The sequence below is a fragment of the Centroberyx gerrardi genome, chromosome 1 (genome assembly GCF_048128805.1).
Source record: "Centroberyx gerrardi isolate f3 chromosome 1, fCenGer3.hap1.cur.20231027, whole genome shotgun sequence".
In the NCBI taxonomy this organism is placed as follows: domain Eukaryota; kingdom Metazoa; phylum Chordata; class Actinopteri; order Beryciformes; family Berycidae; genus Centroberyx; species Centroberyx gerrardi.
In genome coordinates this window covers 30,687,259-30,712,144 of record NC_135997.1, presented here as the reverse complement: position 1 = coordinate 30,712,144, position 24,886 = coordinate 30,687,259, and the positions used below count along the sequence as shown (strand labels likewise).

The following is a 24,886-nucleotide window of genomic DNA, read 5'->3' as shown; positions in this document are numbered from 1 at the left end:
AGCGCCGCTCTGACCTCGCTCAGCTCACCAGCCAATTAAAACCACCGAGCCTGTCCAAACCTGCCAAGTTTTCCAGCTTAGAATAAGAAAGAGAGACAGAGAGACTGAGGGAGAATTGTAGTATTTTTGGAAACCTTTCCCAAACTACAATATGTCCCAAGAGAGAGAAAAACAGTGTGCCACACTTGTAGCAAAATGTATATTAAGGGAACAATGGAGAAAGAGAGATGCAGATTGTATGTTGTTTGATAAGTTGGTCTTTTAACACCAATAAATAATGACCACATTAATTTTGAGACATCAGTATAGTGGTCATGGTTGCATGTGTGTGCATGTGTGTGTATGCGTGTGTGTGTGTGTGTGTACCTGACACCTGCCGTTAACACAAAGGTCGGTCTCGTAGGGTCCGCAGGGCGTCCCGTCCATCACTCTGTCGGCCATCAGGACTGGGATATCGCGCCCCACTGGGCTGCAGAACAATACACAAGGCTTCTCTGCAAACACACACACACACACACAAACACACACACACACACACAAAGTCATGTCATTAGTATGATGGAGGAAACTGTACACACAAAGTTTCCATTCAAGTATTATTTGGAAAATTGTGAATTCAATCAAATTTCACCCAATATCACAAAACAGTTTTTGCTCTTGTCAATAAAGAAATAGTGATGGAAACGCATTTGTCAAATAAATAATGACTTGATGATCAACCCGGCCAACAGATGAAATCATGAAATATGACCAACATTATCTGACACTAAAGAACAAGAACAACTTGCCCGACGCTAATCAATACTAATCAATTCATGACCTTAAACTGAATTGATTCTAATACAACATATTGATCAGATTCCACACAAGTATTCATAAGAGGAGAGCTTCCCATGATGGTCTAAATGCTGTTTCGAGGCTTTTCCAACCTGACAAAAATACAATTTTGGGTGAAAATATTTGGATTTTTTTTTAATGAAAGATTTGATTACAGACACAAATATTGGCTATTGGCAGCTGCAATGCAAAAACATTTATATCGACCTTCAAAAACCCATATCGGTCGAACCGTAGTAAATAGGGTGGGAGGGCTGACATGGATGTTAGACTTATAAATTAAAGCTGTATTAAAACTGCATTTAGATTCATCAAACTGCATTACATCAGTGTTGACATCAATGTTGACAGACCAGCATCATTTTGGTAGTGATACTGGTGGGAATTATATATCAGCCACTATCCCAGACAGACGAACGTTGGCCTCAGCTGACTCCAAAGCAACCAAAGGAAGGAAGGAGGGAAGGAAGAAAGAAAGCAAGCAAGGAAGGAAGGAAGGAAGGAAGGAAGCGGGAGGCCGTTTCTCTGCCCTCACGTAAACATATTCGCATCCTGTTCGAAAACAAAACACAAAACAGCTCTTCTTATGAGCGAACGCACGAGAGCATTTGTCAGACAGCTGTAATAATGCGAGCGGCTGAGAGAGTATCAGATGGGATGCTGATTAAAGGGCAGAACATGGAGGAAAAGTCCTCTTCCAGTCCAGGTTTGTCAGCTGAGAGGTGACCCAGTTGGCAGCCGTGACTGCAGAGTAGAATAAAGGAGTGTCTGCTTGGACGCATATCAGTCCGTTTTTGGTAGGAAATCAAAAATGAAAGTAAGAGGAAACGTCTTGGTCAAAGATCAGAGGGATTGCCTGAGATCCAGCCTGTTACCGTTAAGCCCAGTTGGGTATAAAAGCACACAGAATCTACATCTACCTACATCTGTAAACTCAATATACTCAATAAGGTGAATAGTTTATACAATGCATGGCTGTACCACTAGACACTCTGCGTACAATACGACACACGTTTTGCACATCCTGTATATAAGCTGCAAATCCACATATGTTTTCCTCATATCGTACTGCATATGTTTCATATCTGTGGTATGTTTTTATATGGCACACATTTTTCATTAATTTTCTTTGGCTCTGTCTGATCCACTGCTCATACTTTGCACACCCTCAGAATGCTCTAATTCTTTTTTTTTCCCCTCACACTTTTCATTTCTATATTTCTACATAACATGTTCTAGTGTTGAAATTGTTGTGTTAATACCCCCATTTTGCTCTATTCTTATTTATATTAGATTTTTCTTTGCTATTTTGCTGCTGCGATGACCCACTTTCCCCATAAGCCTTGCAATAACACAGCATGTGCTGTGAAATACTGTGTAATCGTACGGTTTCAAGTGGCAGATCAGCTGAGACGGTGATCAGTGTTGGGCTTGTAATATTACTTGTTACTCGTTACTCATTTCAAATGTAATAGCTTTACTTTGCTTATTACTCCCTGGGTACAGTAATCAAGTACATGGCTCGTTTAATACTATTCTGTTACACCCCCAAAATTGGCAATTGTGTCCTCTCTTTGCTTCATAAATCAGGATCAGTCAGTTTCTTCTCCTGTGAATGATCAGGAAACCAGTGTTGATGTCCAATGTTCTTGTCAGACTTTTAATGGATAAACTTTAAAGTCAACATTTCTATCATTTCTCGTCAAAGCAGTGGGAATACTTCCACCCAGAGAAAGTCAACTTTTCTACCATTTCCTATCCAAGCTGGTTCAGTGTGTGAGGATGATGACTAATTATGAAAAAAAAAAAAAATCAGAGGGCAGGATATGGTTTTCTATATTCAATCTTATATTTAGAGGGTGTGTGTGTGTGCGTGTGTGTGTGTGTGTCTCACCATCGTTAATAACAGCGGTGAGAATGCTGGTCTTCTTCTTGCTGGCGTGTCGGTCGTAGGAGAGACACTGCAGGTCTCTGAAGCTGGGCGCCCCCTTGGGGCAGGGAGGACCTTCACAGGCTTTATGCTCCACACTGGCCTTCTGACAGTGTCGACCACCAGGACCAGGCCTACACACACACACACACACACACACACACACACACACACACACACAAATACATCATGCCATGGTTGCGAACACAGCAGGTAATCTTTACTTAAATCTATGGATAGTTTGATAAGTCACTGGCACCGTCAAGCCCGCTGCTAAACTGGTTTAGTTTTGCAATGTTCAGGAAACAAAGAGACAGAGAAGCTAACATGTCTCCAAACATTAAGTATCTATCAAGGTGAATTTAAACTCTACATTTGGTGCAGCATTAATTGAACTGATTTAAACATGTATTATCATGATAGAGGAAGCAGGTTTAGGGTAAATTTTTCCAAACGTTACCAGAACGTTTTTTGACCACCAACAGGCTCTCAAACCCAATCATTTAAAAAGATTATTAAGAATAACAAACATATCCATGCATACTTGTGTGGAATTTGCTCAAAATGTCTCATTAGAATCAATTCAGGTTAAGGTTTCCCACAGACAACCAGTGTAGCATTGATTAATTCTGCAATAAATATGTAATCAATCAAACTGCATCATATCCATCATATCAGAGGTGGACGACACTGACTGGACCAGATCTGATTTTTAATAAAAGGCCAATATCAGCCCAGCTTATCTGTGTAACTCTAGTTAATATTACAGTTAATTCTTCATGGGTGTTTAAAATGCTGCAAATACCATGGTGACTGTGGATATACTGTGATAATGTGATCCTCTATTACTCCCTATATAGAAACCCTTTTTTCAGTGGTTAGAGAGAGTGGTTAGAGGCGTTCACAGTGAAGGATCACAACAACTCCAACAATGGAGGAAAGCAGTATCTTTTTTTGCAATATTCCAATATCTGTTTGGCAGTTGTAATCACACACACACACACACACACACACACACACACACACACACAGGTGACGTACGGAGGGTTGTCACATTTCCTCTGTCTGAACTGGGCTCCAGTGCCGCAGGTCCTGCTGCACATGCTCCACTGGCTCCATGGGCTCCAGTCACCATCCACATGCTGGGGAATGGGAGTCTTACTAACACACTCTCCTGCCCTGCACCACTGACACACACACACACACACACACACACACACACACACAAACATACGGCATAATTAAAATGAATGCTCATACAGGGACACAGATGCACATCAAGGTGTAAAAACATCTATATATCGACATAAACAGACACATACACACTAGCTGAGTTTAGATTCTATTCATAAAAATGGGTCATATCACCTCCCAATATTTCTTCTATATGTATGTTTTCTCCACATAATGTGTATGCATTTCGTATGTATTCTGTTTTTATAGTTATATATTGAATTTCCTGCAATGTGCTGTGCAAATAAAGTTTGACTTGATGTGACTCATCAAACAGACTCGCCCACTGCCAGTGAAATTCCATTTGGCATGAAAAGGGAGGTATAAATCTTTGATAATCCATTTAATAGAAGAACATTAGAGGCTAATAGCCATGTAAATGCTTAAACCAACAACTTGGAATACATTGGTTGGAATACATAACATTGTTTGTGCACATGTTCGCCCAGTTAGAGCAAGTGATGTCAAGTTTCCAGGAAAGTAAACACACTCCTTATCACATCACTTCATTTAGAGTTCATTTAGACAGTTCATTTGAAATATTCTGTTAGAAGGAAGGAATTCATCGGGAAAGATACAAATATTAATATCCTGCATGTAACTGTAGGACTAGAACAATTTTACCTTGTCGGCTCCGCACTCTGTCCCATCCAGAGGAGGATCCAGCTTGGTTTTACAGGATGTATCTCCCTCCACCAAACACCACAGGCCAGCGCACATCAGGTGCTGTGACACACACACGCACACACACACACACACACACACACACACACACACACAAATACAGTAGATATGTCAGGCTTTGGAAAAGTTCAACACAATTACACATGACTAAACACACAAAACAAAACAACTCCACCTGTTAGTCTGAATATTACTATTAGGTTTAGCAATCAAATCACAGGCTGAACGCTCAAAATGCATGTGTTTCCTATGTAAAGGCTGTGTTGAAGTCAATAACAGCTGTATTCATGGTTCAGCAACCTACAATATCAGACTTCAATAACCAACGGCCTACTGCTGGAATCTCAGGCATTTTACCACTAAAAACAGAGAGAACACAGAAAATGTAAAGAATGACAGTTGTTGACTTCAGATGAAGCAAGCCTTCAGGCCTCCCTTAAAATGTACCTACTAACTACTGTATACATGTTGTACAACCACTTAAACAGCTACAAAACATACTGTTGGCATAGAAATGTGTGTCTCTGTCTGTTGTACTTTATTTACAAGCAGGTCTGTGTATTTATAAGTAAGGCTAATAAGTCTTTCTGTCCATATACTTCGTATCCTGAGGCAGGACTGTCCATAGGGATGTCAGATTAAGAATTTGGCAAAACCGAACATTATAAAGTAGTCTGTGTGTATCAAGGCCCAGATACAAACTGGAGGTTTCATTAGTATTAGCAAGTACATCCTGGAAATGCTTATGTTAATTACAGAAAATGGATCTATCGAGGACCTCAAGAGACATCAGGATATTAAGTGTGATTTACTGCACTTTAGCTCCGTCTTCCTATTTTGTGCCGTAAAGCAATCCAGCAGATTTCCCGCCAAATCTGACCCAGTGTCACACAATGTGAAATGCAGTGTGGAGGCTGCTAGAGGCTGCCAATCTTCTCTGTAATTATACTAATGTCTCAACTATGTGGGAATGATTTATTCATGTTAAAATGCAAACATAGCAGGCTAATATCCTGAATAAAATGAATAAATAAATGTAAAAAGTATGTTATACTGTCTTAGGTGGAGCAAATCGACAAGACCAAAGCTGGAGAACTTTTGTCTTTAGCTTATGTATGATAACAAGAAGTGCACAGCATGATCCCTAATTCAGGTTCAGTATAATTCTGAGAATATTCAGTGAACAACATCAAATAAAAGCAAACACCAACTCATAAAATAAATGAAAACAGGAAGCCTCCGTAAGATAAAAGGGTAAGAACAGAGGGTGAAAACTTTTAATTGCACACACACTCACAACTCCTCCCTCCCATCTCTCAATAACAACTTCCAACCTGGTAGTGAATGCTCAGGAGAGTTAGCAGCATTTAAATGTCCTTATCAGACTTATTCTCCTAACCTGACACTTTGTCCCTTGTTGTGGGACTATTTGGCTTTGTACAGCTGGTCCAATGTTGGACTTGGAATGTAATTATATGAGGAATTCTTCAGACCCGAGCCCATAATTCAGTTATAAAATAAGAGAGTGAAACCGCAGCGAATGTGGTGGGTAAAATTCTAGAGATCCTGCTCCCCCAGAGAGCAAACCTCTTGGGACAGTGGTAACATTTTATTGCCTACAAGAGGAAGTGACCCTGCATTTTCAGGCTGACAAACAGCATAAATATAACAACATTTTCCACAGTGTTATCTCACTTTCCCGTTTTCCCTCCGCGGTGTTTCCATCAGCCATGTTTACCTGCCTGCATAGATAGCGACGCTCCTCGTCCGCTCAGTTGTGATTTGTCAACACATTTCAGTTAAGCGGAAGCGGGCTCCTCCACCTCAGCAATCTTAAGCACATAGTGGTGACAGAACTGTTTTGGGAGACTGTTGCTGGCTTAGATATTGATCTGAGGTCAGCTGAGGCCTTTCCGGCTAATGGTTGTGGTTGGGGTTAAACCAATATGGGGTTTTGATACTGATACTCTTAAACTGAAGCTGCCAGTAGCTGATATTTTGGGCTTATACCAATATATGGGGCCTATATTGGCCTTTTATTAAATATCGGATATCAGCCAGCCAGTGTCGCCTCTGATATGAAGGAGGTTCCTCCCTGATCACAGCTATATAAAAACAGTCTGTAAAACCTGCAATGAATTTTTATTTTCTTTACATATTTTATTTATTCATGTAATTGTTCAGATGTTTTTTGTACATTTATTCTTCATTTAAAGGCCTAATGTAGTTAGTGTTCCCCTATCACTCAATAGGTGCCATTGTTACCAGCAAGAGGCAACGGAGCTCGCCGTTTCAGTGAGTCAATATTGTCTGCGGGTACTAGAGGTATGAAAGAGACAAATTATATATTGGTCCAAAATCGCCGAATTTATCCTTTAAGGAGCGGCTAACCCTAAAATAATTCCATTAGTTTCGGTTTCATGCCAAAAAATTCAGTGTTTATCCCAGAATGGCATTGTTGTCAGAGAAGAAAAGCCTCTGAACCAACATTTAGACTATGGGACAAGGCCAATGAGGCCAATATCAGCCTGATATATGGACAAACTGATATATCGGTCTAACCCTAGTTGTGGTTAGCCAAAGAGTGAAAGAAAACTGATCCAACAGCTATACCCATGGGCTACATCCATCCTAAGTGGACTATCAGCACCTGACATTCTGTGATGATGCTTTTGCCTGGTCACTATAGCAACCCCGCAAGAAGACAGAAGCTGCCCTTAGACACTTTGAGGAGATAAGGAGTGAGGATGAAAGGAGGATGAAAAGCGAAAGGAGGAGATCAAAGAGAGGAGCGAGTCAGTAATCAATCATCCAGTCAATAGAGGAAAGACGTCACCCTTCTCAAGTCACTTTGAACATATTGCATCAAAGTGGCCCGAGAATGGGTCATATCTATCGTAGGAGGCGCTCGCTCAAGTATACTGTATATAGGTCATAATTTAGAGTCGGAGCCCCGTTGCCTACACTGTGTAACAAACACGCTTCCCTTTTTCTTACAGGATCAGCAGAGGTTCTCACTAGAACAAGAGTAACAGTTGACCACTGTGTCAGAAGTTATGAGAAAAAGATCACTGTTCTTTTTGCTCAAGAGCATTCGGGGGACTTGGGGGGAGGTCAAGAATAAGATGATTCTGGTGTGAAATGGCCTATTGCCATTGAGTTGAAGGTGAGCAATTCCAAAAAAAAATTACATATGCAGTACACAATGTGATTTTGTTTGAGTGATGAAATTTAAAGTTATTGCATTTTCAGTTTCCAGCATTTCAGCTGACACACCCACATGAAAGCCTCCACTCAGCAGGTTTACTTCATTTGAATTAGAGGAGCTGGTATTGTTGACCAATCACAGTCCAGTATTGACTGTACTGCCTGTGAGAACTTCTTAATTCATTCAATAAATACACTTTTAACTTAACTACATTTCAGTCTTATCCTGAGCCATCTGAAAACAAAATGAAACCTGGGACCTTTCATATAGCAGGACAAACGGAATGTCTTTTACCTCCATGTCATTGCAGAAGGTGGCGTTGGTGCCAAACAGGATCTGGCACTGTTCGTCCACACTGTAGTGCATGCCTGGCAGCTTGGGAGGCAGTCGGACCTGGTACCGGCTCCTGGGGTCCGTATGCAGCAGGCAAGCACTGGCTTTGGACCTGTCTCAAACACACACAAAAGAAGAATTCATATTGTGCGCTTATCAGTGCGCTATTTGATTTCCGTTGTTTTTCTTTTTCATTGTGTCAAATTTGAACCAGAAAAAGAATTGGCTTTTACATTACAAAATGATTGTACAATAATGTTAGCTGTTATGTTGAAAACAGATGTAGATGAGTGTTGATGCTGACATCAAAGCACACATGAGCCAAGGCAAAGACTCCTTTGTAAGCAGGCACTCCTTTATAATGTGTGATGTCTATGTGGTGTTTGTGTACGTCTCGAACAGTATCACAATGCCTTATTGTCCAGCAGGACGCGTTTATCTCAGGCTGCACACATATAGCAGTCTGCAGGACACTACTGTGAACAAACACTCGCATCCAAAAAGATGGACACCAACATACACACACACACACACACACACACACAATTTATCAACCCAAGTCTAATTTTTTCCAAAGTATTTACTAAAAGCAGCATTATTTCCTTACACAAATAGCCTGAACAACAGTGCAGTGCTGAATTAGGATTTCCAGGGTGGACAAGAGGCAGGCCAAAACTGATTACTCCCTAACACCCAATTACCCTTGTTTGTTTACAGTATCCATCTAACCACCTCCAATGAATAACAGTTAGCAGGCTGGTGTCATCCGCTAACCTGATGATAAATGAATCGAGAATGAGAAGCCATTCAACATAATTAAGTTCTTTGACAAGAGAGCATGGCAAAATGAGTTGCTGACCGTCTATCGTGGCATCTTTTCTATCTAAAGTATTTGCTCTGCGGGCCAAAAATGACAAGATCAGAGGGATTATTCTTTGTATTTAGGATTGTTCTTTATTCTTCTTAATTGCTATAGTCATCCAGTTAAAATAGTTTTTTTCTGGTAAGTAGGCTAGGCTACGGACCTTGGCTCTTAATACCTTGTGGTCAGTTTCTGTCTTTTTTTAACTACTTAAAGATTACTTCACACCTAGTCTCTCTACCAGCAGGCTCGTCTTACGCAGCCTTGTCCCACTAAGACTCAGCTGCACTAAGGCCATGGAGTCTATCTGTGGAGCCATCAAGGAATGACCACGGAAGGGCACGACTCCCATTTGTTTGTATTACTTTCCTTTCCACTGTTCTCTTCTTATCACACATATCTCCACAACATGTGATTCAAATCTATCCCCGGTCTTCTCCTCTTTCCGTTTCTGGTGACATGGTGTTCTGCTGCGTCATCGCAGTATATATAACCTTATCTAACCCCTTTGCTTTCCAGGCACTCAGATTTGTTGAGGGAGGGCTGTGGAATTGTCCGGCTGTAGTCCAGAAGTCCGAGTTCATCTCAGGCTACGCTTCCCTCCGGTCTATGCATTTTTCATTCTTGCTTTCACAGAGACATGGATCATCCCAGAAATCATCTACTGCATACAGTTTGAGCCATTCTCCTGAATACAGCACTGTCATTATAACTGTATGCCATCCACCTCTGAGTCAAATAGGATTCTTGTAAAGAAAACTACACTCATATTAAAACTACAAACCAGTATAGCTCCTTTTTTTTCCTTTTTTTTTCAAAAACACTCCAATGAACTTTCTCAATATATCTCAAACAATACCTGTTAGACCACAATGAGTCTGGTTTCAAAATAACCCATTCTGCTGAGACTGTAATACTGCACTGCATCACTAGACCTGCTTCACACTCCTCAGTCCTCCTAGAATTTGACACTATCAACCACCAGATGCTCCCCACCACTGTTGCTGATCTGGGGATCTATGGGTCTGTAATCTCATGGTCTCCCTTCCACCTGTCTGACCACATTTAGAGGTATCATAGGCCTCGGTGACACCAGTCTTTTCAATGCGACTTATATCCGATTTCTGACATCCGATCGCCCCAGGCAGCATTGAGTGACAGGTCTGGACGTGCACAAATCGGAATTAGGTCGCATTGATTTCCGATCTGCCAAACCACATGGCGAAGTGGCCTAGCTTGCATTTATATTGGAATTACCTGTAGTCTGGACGTAATCAGACATCTCAAAATGCATTCACAGGAAAACGTGAATCCAGGCCCCTCAAAGCCTCGGACGGCCTTGCGGAGACGCTCTCCCTTGGGGACACATACTGTATGTATGCTTTGCGCGTGGAGTAAAGAGACCTCATGGATTATAAGGCCTACTAGTGCTTTGCTCACCCCAAACAAACGGTACAACGGTAGTATGACCCTGTGGCAAACCACCACAACACTAGAGCCACTCATTTACGACATTAGACATTAGACATGGGGGCACGGAGATGAGTTTGCTGATGGTAAAGATGGGGCTGCAGCTGTGCACACATTTGGTTGAAGGTGTGCTTTCGCATACGGAAATTATGAACCCAGTTGGAATCCGTGAAGTTATGTATAATACAGTTCCACCAGTGCTGGCTTCGTTCACGGACCCATGCCGTCCTCTCCAGCCAATCAGTAGATGCACCCAGGAGGACAATGCTCATTTAAATACCACACGCTTGTGTGTAAAATTGGCCCCCGTCGCTGTCTGTCAGACAACTGGATGGGACCCATGTTTCACCAAGCTCCTCCCCAATGACTCCTTGAATTTGAGCGCCTCCTTCAAGATCTGCAGTGCAATGCTGAATTTGTAGGCTACTTTGCATTGGTAAGTAAGTTAGCATAACTGTTAAAGATGTGAAAAATAAAGGTAGTCTGTTAGCATTTGTAGCATCTTACAGACAAATCTATAGCAAACACCTTTTATTCAGTAAGCTGATACTGTTTGTCTTGCAGACATTTTGACCTAGCATGTCTTGGAGACAACTCCAAGTCCAGCTGTTGTAGCCTTTACTTGTCTAACAGACAACAACTAAGCAATCAGTGCAGCGTCTTATAGACAAATCTATAGCAAACACCTCACTGCACATGAGTGCTTACAGACTGGGAAACGGGATACATATAGGCTACTAGATCCCCACAGGTAGGAACCTGAAGTAGTGCTAACTAAACTTACTCTAAGAAGAGATTGAGTCACTCCCAGTGCAAAGCTAAGGTTAGCCAGATGGTAGTGAATAAATAGGTTTTAAGACTGATAGAGCATCAGCTAATTGCCAAAAATCTTCAGTAAAAGTAAATAGTCAAAACCAGGTTTTGTTCACAGCCTTAGCCTTCAAAGTCACTCTCAGGAACTCCAACTAGCAAAGCCAATGGAATAATTGGCTGATAGGCATGAGAGATTGTTATTCTAAGGTGTGTGTGTGTGTGTGCGCATGCGTGCGTGTGCGTGTGCATGTGCGTGTGCGTGTGCATGTGCGTGTGTGTGTGTGTGCGTGTGTGACTTTGTAAAGTCATATTCACTCTTCCATACTATGTGCTATGCAAGAATTCAATCAGAAGCTGGAACAGAGTGGCTTTTGGCTGAGCAGACCGAGACTGAGTTAGATTTTCCATTCTTTTAACATTATGCTATAGTTAAAAAGGCCACCATAGACTCCCAGTGGTGCAGCTTATACTGGGCCCACTGAGGGCTCTGCCAACATACTGACACTCTCAGCCCACTTGGCAGTCCAATGGTGTGTGTGTGTGTGTGTGTGTGTGTGTGAGAGAGAGAGAGAGTGAGAGAGAGCGAGAGAGAGAGACACAGAGAAAGGACAGCAAGAGTAAAGAGGGCAGTGAAACCATCATCCATTTGGCAGTCCAAAAGTTGATTTTTTTTAACCTTTATTTATCCAGGGAAAGTCGACTGAGCTCCATGATCTTTTTCAGCACCACCCTGCTTCATATTCATACAGTTACACACATTCACACTGGGAGCTTCCCAGTATAACCACAGTCTTGTATTGTCAGCCATTGGGAGCTGCCCAGTACAACCACAGTCTAATACAGTGTACTAGTACTGTACTGGAAGTTGAAAGTCTACTATCTTAAATGTCAACCTCAGCATTCACCCACAGTGTGCAGCTGTCTCTCACCTGAGGAAGTTCTCCAGGTCGTCACGGCTACAGGAAGACCAGGATAGGTCACTAGGGTTCCTGCCTTTCACCCATTCGCCGGACATGATGTGGGAGTGGCCGGTGCAAGTGGCGTGGTCGTCATCGTGGCTCATTCCCATACTAAGGACAGAGAAAAGGGACACTTAGGTATTTCAAAAAACACAAGAACTGGAATCAGGTGTACCAGCCACCACCTTTGGAGGTCATGGATGTGCTTTTAAGCAAATGAAGCACTCAGTTCCCCATATAATACACATAACAAAGACATACACAGGACACAACAACTAAGATTGAATAATGTACAATACAAATCGAACCACATTGGCGGCCCCGAATGGAAGCAAGAGGTAACCGTTGGAATTTTGTGGAATTCAACACCCAGAAATCCTGTGAGGTGACGTCAGTAAACTGCACACAGTGCGCTCGCCAGTCTGTGATGCTTTATACCAAAGGATACCAAAGGAAGGAGAGAGGAAAACGGGTGTATTTTTACATACAAATCTTGCCTAGTGCAGATTTAAAAACGGTTGCCAAACCTTACCAAACTTCTGGGTGGAACCACAAGGAGAGTATTTCAGTTTTTCTAGTTTTAGATGTGCCATGACCTCCTCCGGTGTTTACGCGACGGTTCAGTAGCAGATTTCCACATGAAAAGGAGGAGTGTGGAGAAGGCCACGGCTTCTACTGAGTTGCAGAGAGTGAAATCTCCTCTGGGGCTGCCCCAAATATTGCTATCATAACTGATCTCCTTGTACTGTATGGATGCATTTTTGTCCCAAAGCTCCACTGAGTAATTCTGTTTTTTTGTCTCACAACTCTCTCTAGAGTGGCTGAAAAGATATCCATGTAGGCGGAAATACAGCAACAGACATTACAAACACAATCCATCAGGGAATGTAAGCGTTACATTTTAATTTAGCACACACCTAGTGCACTCGCTTACAACACCATGGAAAAGCAGCACACTGCGCTGAATTCCCTTCGCCCAGCAGCACATCTTAACACACCTGCAACATATTCGCGGAGGAAAGTCACTGCCTGAGGGAAGCTTTGACAGGAAAGGATCTCTCACCCAGTGCATGTGTGCACACACAAGCATGTCTATGTGAGAGAGGGGGAGAGAGAGAGAGAGAGAGAGAGAGAGAGAGAGAGAGATAGACAGAGAGAGAGGAGTGTGTATGTTGAAACAGGGAGGACTTCACTTGGGCTGAGTTACTGTGTGTGTGTGTTTCCTCCCAAAGCCATGACCTACATTTGCAAATTAAAAACAACAACCCAGTCTGAACTCCAGGCAGCAACTCAGAAACTAATAAATTACGAGTGTAGACTCTTCTTTTCCCCCGGTTTAAATGAAAGCAATATAAAATTACATATCAGGACCCATATTTGTCCACGTCCACTGTGGAGGATAATACATTGCTTTCAGAGGAGGGGAATAGATCCAACTGGGCCAGGCCGAATCAGGCTAGACCAGAAAAGTCATATTATCTTCACCACTCCACTACTCACCATACAGTATAAGGAATCAGTAGTATATCAAGATAGATGTGATTATCTGTGCAGTATACCAGTAAAGACCAACAAATAGAACAACAGATCCATCAAAGAACATAATTGATCCTGTCTGTCTTGCAGATGGAATCAAAAACCAAAATGTGCTCAATGAGTTACTCTTGAGTACACTTGATTGAAAACAATATGGACTTAACAGAATCAATCCAATCTTTTCGGGGCTTTTTGATTGGTGTTTCAGTCCCACAAGGCTCCACAACTGGCAGAGTAACCACCATGCGGAGCCCTTGATAAATCAGTGTTAATGGGACTCCACCAGCACAAACACATCAATAGGACACCGGCTCAGTAAGAAACTGCTAGAGCTCCCTAGTGACAAACCCCACGCTATGCAACAACTGGAGAGTCAAAAGTTAAATACACCAAATGTCATGTAACCTTCTTACAAGTATTAAAATCATACCTCATTGTCGGTGGGACTTGAAAGCTAAGACTTAAAACTGCCTAGGCAACTTCACACGTTAGCAACTCTGAAGTGCACACAACACGCTCATGTTTCCCAACCCAGCCAGTCTGTGATGCTTTATACCAAAGGATACCAAAGGGATGAGAGAGAAAAAGATCTAACGTTGGTGAGTCCAGGCTTCTCTGGATGGAGCGCTGCTCACTGCTGTTTAGGAGACAGTGTGGATTTCACACTTATGTTTTGATTCCTCACTTTCTGTGGCCATACCCGACAGCAGAATTCCATTTTCAGCAAATAGGGAGAATCTATGGGGTCTCAATTAGTAATGAGGGGATACTCTTCTCTGCAGCAGCCCCACTTTGTGATTTAGACTGATAAGACAATATTTTACATAACAATCTTGCCTAGTGCAACTTTAACCATTCCATTTTTATCCTATTGCTGTGTTTCTGTAACATGGTCACATCCAAACCTCCATGCAGTGCCAGCCTGAGCTCAGAGTTTATAGGGGCACCTTATTGCTTTAATAGCTATTTCACACACACTGGACAATAACGCCTTGTAGTGTGTGTGTGCTTGCATGCGCATGTGTGTGCTTGTGTAACACTACTTCCATAAACCTGCAGCATGTTTGGTGTGTGTGTGTGTGTGTGTGTGTGTGTACACGTGTACATGAACAGCAGTCAGACACACTCTCTGCCAGCTTGTTACCTTTCCTGGCCCTGAAGCCGGAGCAGAGCTGCCCGATGAAAACTGTGATAACTCCTGAGGGGCCTGGCACAGCCACAGAGCTGCTGCAAAGGTTAATAAACTTTGGCATTATTTCCAGGTGAATTTGGCATTAGCTCTGTGTGGCTGGGCTGTCAATGAGGGCTTTATGTGAGGGCTGCAGTAAGATAAGTTTCCAGAATTAACAGACACCTCGTTGCAACACCACACTGAGCGAAAAAATAATCAGCTGAGCTTGGCGCCTATCAGCAGAAATAATACCACTGATTATATCAGAAAACTTGCAAAAGCAGCATCAAATAACATGTTTATGTAAAAAATATCATGTTATTGTTCTGACACTGAGAGAGACTGTGCAAGACAAGATCGGCTCATTCCCTCTGCTTGAAGCCCTATGGGAGTACCACCGTTAACTCTTGCAGTCTGGTATGCTTAACAGCGCAAAATCCTAACTGATGGTTATCACAGAGTGTAACTAGTAAGGAGTAAAACAAGACTGAGAAGAAGCAGCATCACTGTACTGTATTTATGACAATGTATTTATGATCATTGCCAGAGAGGTTGGCAAAAAAGGCTAAACCTGGCTTTGTTGGATATAAACAAACGTATCATATCACATCATATCGCATCGTATCATATTATATTGTATCTTATCTTAACATGCAAAAGATAGAAAAATGACACAGTGCGGCATTACCCACTGCTCTGATACCAAATGCCACCATGCAATAAACTGTGCATTTGCAAAGGAATTAATGACAATGTACCCTCCATAACCACAATTTTGTGAATGGTGCTCACAACAGGAAGACGAAAAATGAAGCATCAGTATAATGATATGACATATTGCTGGAATACATCTCTATAAATCGTGAGCATTAAATCTAGGCTGAAACATACTTGTGTCCCAGCTCATGAGCGATGGTGAAGGCCAAGTTGAGTCCATTGTCCTCTGCTAACACACACTTCCTCTTGGCACTGCAAACTCCTCCCAGATAAGCAATACCTGCAACAGAGTGACATGAAATGACAATTAGTTTAATGTGGATTCCTTCCTTTGCCCATTCTTCAAAAAATTTCATAGAAAAATCCAAAACCAGAGGGATCAAGGGAGGATAGTGGGAGGAGATGTGGGATCTGGATGAGGTTATCATTACATGTCTTATATCAATGATGTATGAATATCAGTTTATCAAAGGCAGGGCCGTGTATGGCCAATATAACAATGATATTGCATCATTATTGCTTCTCTGCTGGATTTTATTCTTGTCAGAGTGAAAAAGCCTCTGACCATGATACTTGTGTGGAATCTGAACAAAATCAATATAGGTTAACATTTCCTACAGACAACCAGTTCAGTATTGATCAGTTCTACAATAAATAAGTAATCAATCAAACTGCATCATATCAGAGGCGGATGACACTGACTGGTGAATATCGGATTTTTAATAAAAGGACAATATCAGCCCCATATATCAGTATAACCCTAAGCAGGACCCCATTCAAGTTGTGTTTTTGTTGAATAGCATTCCCACTCAACTCATTAGCCTACTTTAAAAATGGAAGTCTCTGGGCTTAAAATACATGGGTTGTACACACCGCCGAAAGGTCTGACACGTCTGAATGCTTGAGTCAGGTATTGCTGGCATCCAGACATGTTTAAAAGCAGGTTGACTGCGTGAGTATACATGAGTGGCCAAAAATGTTTAAAAAACAATCAATCAGCCTTTCAGCCAAGCGTGCGCTGGGGTGCACGTTACAGCTCTCCATGTGTCAGCACACACACACACACACACACACACACACACACACACACACACACACACACACCTGCTTTCTGTCTGCCTCTGGAGCCTGGCCAGAGAAGCTCATTTGAATCCAGACAGGCATAAATTAAATCATTGACAAGGATAAGGCAATCAAAGCCAGATGAGCTTTCTGCAAAAGGCTGACAGAGAGAGAGAGAGAGAGATCACATTTTGGCCTTATCAGCCAACACAGCAAACACACTTATTACTTCACTGGTGCATGAAGTGAATGAGGATTCAGGATTCAGGTTGCTGAGCAAAGCTGAGATAAGATACAGAATCGGTAAAGGAAGAAGGAATAACACAGAGAAACAGCTGGGGGAAGTTCAAATGGCTATTAGACTATTAGATAAAGTAGAGCAATGAATTCACAAAGTTATGAAGTTATAAAGTTCAGGCTTAATAGAGGCTTTGCAGTTGCGTCACAAATCTGTCAGCCATGACTGGCTCCATCATGGAGGTCCACTGCAGAATTAGCTGTGCGCAAATAATAGCTAAATATATAACAACTAGGCTAGAAAAGAGAGAGAGATGAAAAAGATTGTTGTGGGGTGTAGGTCAATTCAGTGACATTATAAATAAAAGTGAATAGTTTGATAAAGTAGATTTGTTTCCAAATTTAGGTTACTATGACAGTGTGAGTTGAAAACGCTTGAAAACACTCAGCTCAGTTAGCCTGAACAAACAGCGTTTTGGCTTTGTTAGCTAGCTAACTAGCCTGCAGGCTAATTTAGCAAAACAACCAAAGATAATGTTAATGTTAACATGCAACTACTAACCACTACTAACACTAGCTTCTACTAGATAAGTTAAGGTTTGCTTGTGTACAAATAAGATGTGTTTATAACAAGCTTACATTAGCTAAACACAAAAGCATTCGATGTATCAATGATAAAATGATCTGTTCCCAGTCACAACAGCACAGAAATGAACCATGTCTATTCAGTTCTGTGGCTAATATGTATGTTTAGCAATGCAACCAGCTGTTCTGTTACCTCCAATATGGCTGCCAGAAGGTGTGCTACCTCACCTTAACTCAACTAAAGTGATACTGTGACTAGAGATGACATCACCAGAGGGACGACCCATGCTCTCTGCAATGCTATGTAATGTTTATGTGATTGTATGTGTGTGAGCTTGTCCGCGTATCTCTGCATGTGAGTGAGTGTGTGTGTGTGTGTGTGTGTGTGTGTGTGTGTGTGCGTGTTAAAAGCCAGGTTGTATACTGCAAAAATATGTGAACAACAGCAACCAGCTCCCATCCTAATGATAAAAGACGTGTTTATTTGGGGGGAAACTATAATGAGGCTGTTAAAGGAAATGCCTGAATTTTTATGAACTAACACACACATGGGCATTTGCATGCACACACACACACACACACACACACACACACACACACATTCAACCCTGAATTTATCTCTGGTAATATAGGTGGAAAATCACAGCTGTTTGTATGGTAGTTCCACTGTGACTGACAAGAAAATACAGTGAGATTATAGGCTTTGGCTCCCTCATGTACGGCCCAATGAAATACATTCTAGACTATGGCGGAGGCTCTGGACTCTCATATTATGTTTTACACTCTGCTTTCCAAGCTGTACCTCTGTTTTAAAGTCTCCAGCAATTTCTTATTCCACTCACACCTCAGGCCTGGAGCAGTCTCGAATTTATCTCTTATAATAAAACACGAGGCACTGTGGTAAAACTGCATGCAGCGGCAACAAAATGCGACTGAATGACTAAGTTGATTGTCTAGGTTCCTTTGTCGTATTCATGTTTTCTTGCTCTCAAGTCAAGACTCTGGACTGTCACACAGCAGAGAGAGAGAGAGAGATCCATATGCTCAAACAATGGGTTGGGTCTGTGTTTAAAGATGAGCTTAAACAGACAGAGAGAATGACTGGGAAGCGCTGGCTTTAATGAAACAGACCTTGCCTAGAGAGCAAATACACATAAGCAGAGACAGATATTAAGACGGTGATGAAAGGAAGGCGACTGCCGCTGTCGTTGGATAAGCAGAGAGAGAAAGATCATGCAAGGATAATCCCCCAAGTTCAGTTAAGGTATCAAATATTAAATAACAGAGTGGAATTCATCAATGTCTCATGATTTCGGATAACAAACGACAATGTGGCTGGATGTCATCAGGCCCCACGGATCCCCATTGGATAAGGTTTAGTCCCAGGAATCCATACAGGAAGATTTTTGTTGTGATTTAATTGTAGAAGCGTCTACAGTGTACATAGGGAGATAATAGCAGTGAGAGTGAAACCTAAAGCATACATTCTCTAATTGAAAAAATCCCTATTGAATTAAATTAGAGTGAAACTAAACTATCCCCCATTTTGCTGGGAACCCCCTAGAACCCCCCCAAGGACCCCTGAGACCGCCTCAACGACCCCAAACCCCACTTTGAGAACCCCAGAATTAGGTTGTTGCACTACATACAGATCACATATCAATTTCACATCGCTGCAGACCACTTGAGTACAGTCTCTTCCTAACAGCGGCCCTCCAGAGCTCTCTGCTGCTCCGTACATCTCGTCTTGCTGTTGTACAGAATGGATCCATTTAGCAAAATCAAAACATGGTGGCTTTGGGTTGGATTGGGCTGAGGCAAAACCCCTCTTCACTGGAAACATTTTGGGCTGATGAAAACAGATGTTGGCCTGGATTCTTACATGTTTTTTTTTTTTCCCCCCTCTTCACTGGTTTGCTGTGTTTTACAACCATGCATGCTTAGTCAGAGGCTGCAATTATGTGTGTGTATAATGTCTATGATCGGCTAGAATTATAGGAAAGAATCCTTGATGTATTTATCCAAATAAAAACAGTCCCGAAATATTCATTTTTCTGCTTTCACGTGCCCTGAGATCATATTTAAATGGTTGTTTACATGGCTACTTATGTGTTTAGGAGGGGAAATGTGCGGTAATGAGAAAATGTACAGGGGAGAGATGGTGTAATGGGAAGACCTAATGAGTGCTAGATGAGAAGAAGCACCTTGTTTTTTGATTGACTTTTGTTTCCATCTCACCATGGTGTAATGCTTGTGTCAACGCTGCATGGTTTCACAGCAGACTAAATTAGCTATGACCAAAACCCCCCCTAAGGACCACAAATGAGCCAATAGCTGAGCAGCTGACTTTAGAATAATAAAAGCTGTAGCAGCATCCAGTATCAGTGGAAGAAATTTGAACAGCTAGATGCTCGGAGCTCGCACTCACAAATGGAATAAAAAACGTTTCCATTATATTCTAAATCTGACCACAATGCTGTGATCACAGTGCTTTTTTGAGTGCACCTGCACCATTGTTTTAGTTATTTTCAATGGTTTGGTCACACTAGGTGAACATCTCCTCCAAACTTTCACCTCACGTCTCAGCTTTAGCCACACATCACATGAATGGAAAATAGCCCTTGAAACTGGCCCCATCTGCAAACCTCTTGATGATGACAAACCTCTGCTCTCCCTAGAAGGACGTCATGTACCAACATCCTCCATCTCAGAACGGACCCCTCATCCTCTTCTTCAAGGGGAAGCAGAGCCATCACTGTCTCTCTCTTGTCCATTTTTATTTTTATTTTTTTTTGCATGTAGTCTTCAATGGATTTTTGTGCCTACTCACCCCCGATTTGTATGTCCAGATTCAGTTTGTGCTAATAATAATACAGTGTAACAAGTGCTTAAGTGGACAAGTGCAAAACACTTCTGAGATACCCCATTATCAGGGCAAAAAAAACCCTGATGGAGTAACTCAAGAACATTTTGTACAATGAAGACTTTACATTGAGACCTCTTCCATTTGAGTGCAAGCTCCTCTTGCATCAAGTTGCTCAGATTCCCTTTAAATGATACTGGGTGCTACTAGGGCTTTTATTATTCCAAAGTCAGCCAGCCAAGTAGAAAAGTTTTTTCCTCCATTTTTGAGCCTACAACGGTTTTTGCCTGTCCAGCCAGATTCAGCTTGTTCTCATAATATGTCATAACATGCAAAGCATCTTTGAATAACCCCATCATCAGGACAAGAAACAACCCTGGATGGGGTAACTTTACTTTGAGACCACTCAGTTAAAGATGTTTTTTCTACCATTTGTGAGTGTGAGCTCTAGCTGTTCAGATTACATTTAAATGATACTGGATGCTAATATGGCTGTTATAATTCCAAACTCAGCTGCTCAGCTTGGACTGGAGTTTTGGGCCTATGCATCCCTGTTTTTGCATATCCAGCCAGATTCACCTTCAGCTATTAGAATCCGAACAAGCGTTTACCATGCTGGACCCGTAAAGCCCGTGTGGATAACAAAGAGATCACTGGTGAAGCTCCACAGTGAGGTAATGCGTGGCTGAGATTTTTTGCAGCATCAAAGATCCGTTGAAGCCAGCACTTCTGAGGCTAAAGCCCCGGGACAAAGGGCCGCGATCCACAGCGCTGCGTTTATCAGTGTTCAGATTTGACCCGGCGTTAGCGGCTAGCTGGCTGATCAAACAGTGATGCGGTGGCTCACAGAGCTGGCGGCACATCCAGCCAGACAGCCTCAAAAGAGCGACAAAGCCTCATCAGGCCTCTAGACTCACAGCGCTGCGCTGCCTACAAGCGGGGTCGGCCCGGCGATTTATTTTGCGCTAATTCGCCGTTAGAACATGAAGGGCTTTCCATTGAGCGGCTGAATCCTCGGCAGTCGAAGCTCCCAGTGCTGACAACACAGGCCTGAGTCAGCCTGGAAGAGACGCTTTGTTCAGCCTGACACACACACACACACACACACACACACACACACACACAAATACTTGTTCACCCTACACTGACCCCACTGCCCTTGCTGTGACACAAACCCCCCACCACCCATACACACACATACACACACACACACACACATGCAGATACATATATATGTATAAACAAATTCAAACATGCACACACACATATACACGCATTTTCGCATACACATACACCCTAATCCTACAAACACACATACACATACACACAATTTTGCACATACACAAGTACACACATATGCACATGAATTTGCATATACACACATTTGCATCAACACGCATGCACAAACATGCATACACATTTGCACATACACACAAATATACATGTAAACAAATACACACGTACACGCATGTACACATTCACATAAACACACATACACACACACACAATGTACATGCACATATACACACGTATTTGCACATACTCACATTTGCACACACACACATACAGTGTACACACACATATACACACAATTGCGCATACACACAGTCAGAGACCTCCTACTGTTTGATTCCATGCCCTTTTCCATGCACACTTGAAGTACGCACAAAATTAATACACACACACACACACCCTGAGAGTGTGAATCAGCTGATTTGTGCAACGTCACCTCCCACCAGTCAACAGCCACTCCATAAAGTCAACCATGCGTCTCCAGCCATCCGGGCCTCGTTCAACATCCAGCCAACCCCCTGCTCTCCCTTTACATCTCTGCTCTAGTAAACCAAACACAGGAAATAGGATACGGCTACGGATATTACTTCAACTCCCCGTCTCACCGCTCCATCCCACCGTCACTGCTGCTCTTCCTTCGCAGCTTCACCCTCTCTTGCACTCTTATATATCCTATATCTCTTTTACAGTTAGACCCATATATCCGTCTGCCCATATATGGGGCCGATATTGGCCTTTTATTAAATATCAGATGTGAGTCAGTCAGTGTCGTCACCTCTGATATGATGGAGGTTCCTCCCTGACCACAGCAGCAGAAAAACACTCTATAAAACCTGACATGAAATTTATTTTCTTTCCACTTCATTTATTGATTTAATTGTCCAATAATGTTAGTTGTAAATCTTCATTTAAAGGCCTAATGTATCCCAAACTGGGCTCTGGGGATCACCAGGGGTTCTTAAGAGTAAAATGAGGTATAGTTTTTATTGACTGTGTTGAGCTTAGCACAATAAGAGAATGCATAAGGACGTTTTGATCATATGTCTCACTCTCCCCACTGTTGGTATCACCCCACCTAGATAGACAGTTACATAATTCTGTAACAAGTCATATGTAACAACGCAGTTCTTCTTAGATGGGGTTCCTCCTTGGCATGCAGTCTAGTCAAATGGGGGTTTATGGTCAATTTAGGGATCCTTGATTTGAAAAAGTATGGGAACATTGGCCTTAAAGAGACGCTAATTCTAAAATAATTCCATAAGTATGAGTTTCAGTGGAGAGTTTTAGTGTCCCATGATGGTCGAAATGCTGTTTCAGAGTCTTTTCCACCCTGATAAGAATAAAACTCTGGGGGGAAACACTGAATACTTATAAGCTTTTAGCATGAAAACGGTCAAATTTCAAGATATTGGCTATTGGCAACTTCAGTCTAAAAATATCAGCATTGGTATCGGCCTTCAAAACCCAATATCTGTCGAGCCCTAATCTCTTTCGCTTTCTTCCATGTCGTGTTGTGTCGGCCCTACGTTCCAGTCAGGAGCCAAAAGCAGGGGGTCCAGCTGCTCTGATGGAAGCCAATAAGAAAATAAACAAAAGAATAAACCAACCATTACCTCCGCTCCCCTCCCTTCAAACCCCGGGGCCGCCAAAGTTATGTCTGGGCATGTAAGAAATACCAAACCAAAAACTAAATCAAAACACTTGTTTAAAGGTGGTGGTGGGGGGGAAGGGGGGGACGCTGACGATGGCATGGGGCAAAGAGGTAAAGATGGGAGACAGATAAGAGGAAAGCCACCATGTTTTGATTTTGCTAAATGGATCCATTCTGTACAACAGCAAGAAGAGATGTACTCTCTGGAGGGCCGCTGTTAGTAAGAAACTGTACTCAAGTGGTCTGCAGCGATGTGAAATTGATATGTGATCTGTATGTAGTGAAACAACCTAATTTCCTTAATTCTGGGGTTCTCAAAGTGGGGTTCGGGGTCCTCCAGGGGGCCTTGAGGGGGTTCCAGGGGGTCCCAAGCAAAATGAGGAATAGTTTAATTTCACTATAATTGATTTCACTAGAAATTATCCCAATTAAAGAATGTCTAAAAAATATATTATTCTCATCATAGGTTTCACTCATTACTATTATCTCCCTACATAGTGTAGACAGTTGTACAATGAAATACAATAGATCAACAACTGAAATCTTCCCATATGGGACCCTGGGACTGAATCTTATCAATGGGGCTCTGTGGTGTAATGTTTGTCTATTTGCAGGTCCTTGACATGAAAACCTTTGAGAAAGCTCTGGATAAGAGGAGCAGGGAGGGGAAGCGTGGGTGGCAGGCGGGTGAAGGAAGATTTTTTTATGAGTCCTGTGATTATAGTGAGGCTCAAAGTGGGTCACACACTTCGGGCCAGCTAGCACAAAGAGCAGGAGTGTTCTCATTGTGCTGGAAGATTAGCAGGTTGAGAGTATTATGGCAGAGCAGCGCTCTGCAGGGCCAGGCATGGCCAGGAGCTGCCCCGCTGTAGAAACCACAATGCCTTGCAACACACAGCGCTGCCTCTGTCTGCCTCAGCTTCCATTACATCATAGCTATGTGCATGCTGATAATATGTGATAATGTGTGGGGAGCAGCGCTATGTATGGTTACACTGATATACGGGGGCGATACTGGCATCTTCAGATATCAGCCAGTCAGGGTCGTCCACCTCTGATATGATGGATATGATGCAGTTTGATTGATCACATATTTATTATAGAATTGATCAATACTACATTGGTTGTCTATGTGAACTTCTTAATCTATACTGATTATAATGTGACGTTTTGATCAAATTCTACACATGTATGGATGAATATGTAGTTACTATAATATCCTGAGTTTCAGTGGAGAGTTTTAATGTCCCATGGTCTAAATGCTGATTCCACCAAAGAATAAAATTCTGGGACAAACACTGAATACTTATTATATCATATTATTATTTTTTTGTTTTTTTGGCATCAAAATAGTAAAATTTTGATGCCAAAAAATAAATTGAAATTGAATATCAGCTCAAATGATTGGCTATAAGCTGCTTCAATCCAAAAATATCGGTATC

At 42.1% G+C, this 24,886-nt stretch overlaps 1 protein-coding gene across 1 annotated transcript in view; it reads right to left on the bottom strand.

Moving 5' to 3' along the window:
* Window positions 1–24,886, bottom strand: part of adamts17 (ADAM metallopeptidase with thrombospondin type 1 motif, 17) — a 97,929-nt gene that overhangs the window by 33,692 nt on the left and 39,351 nt on the right. Inside the window, exons 8-14 of the mRNA XM_071908908.2 lie at window positions 15,928–16,033; window positions 12,300–12,440; window positions 8,187–8,337; window positions 4,625–4,726; window positions 3,809–3,954; window positions 2,732–2,901; window positions 367–494 (exon numbers count right to left, since the gene is read on the bottom strand). Of these exons, the coding sequence (XP_071765009.2) occupies window positions 367–494; window positions 2,732–2,901; window positions 3,809–3,954; window positions 4,625–4,726; window positions 8,187–8,337; window positions 12,300–12,440; window positions 15,928–16,033 (944 nt within the window). The remainder of the gene's footprint in view (window positions 1–366; window positions 495–2,731; window positions 2,902–3,808; window positions 3,955–4,624; window positions 4,727–8,186; window positions 8,338–12,299; window positions 12,441–15,927; window positions 16,034–24,886) is intronic.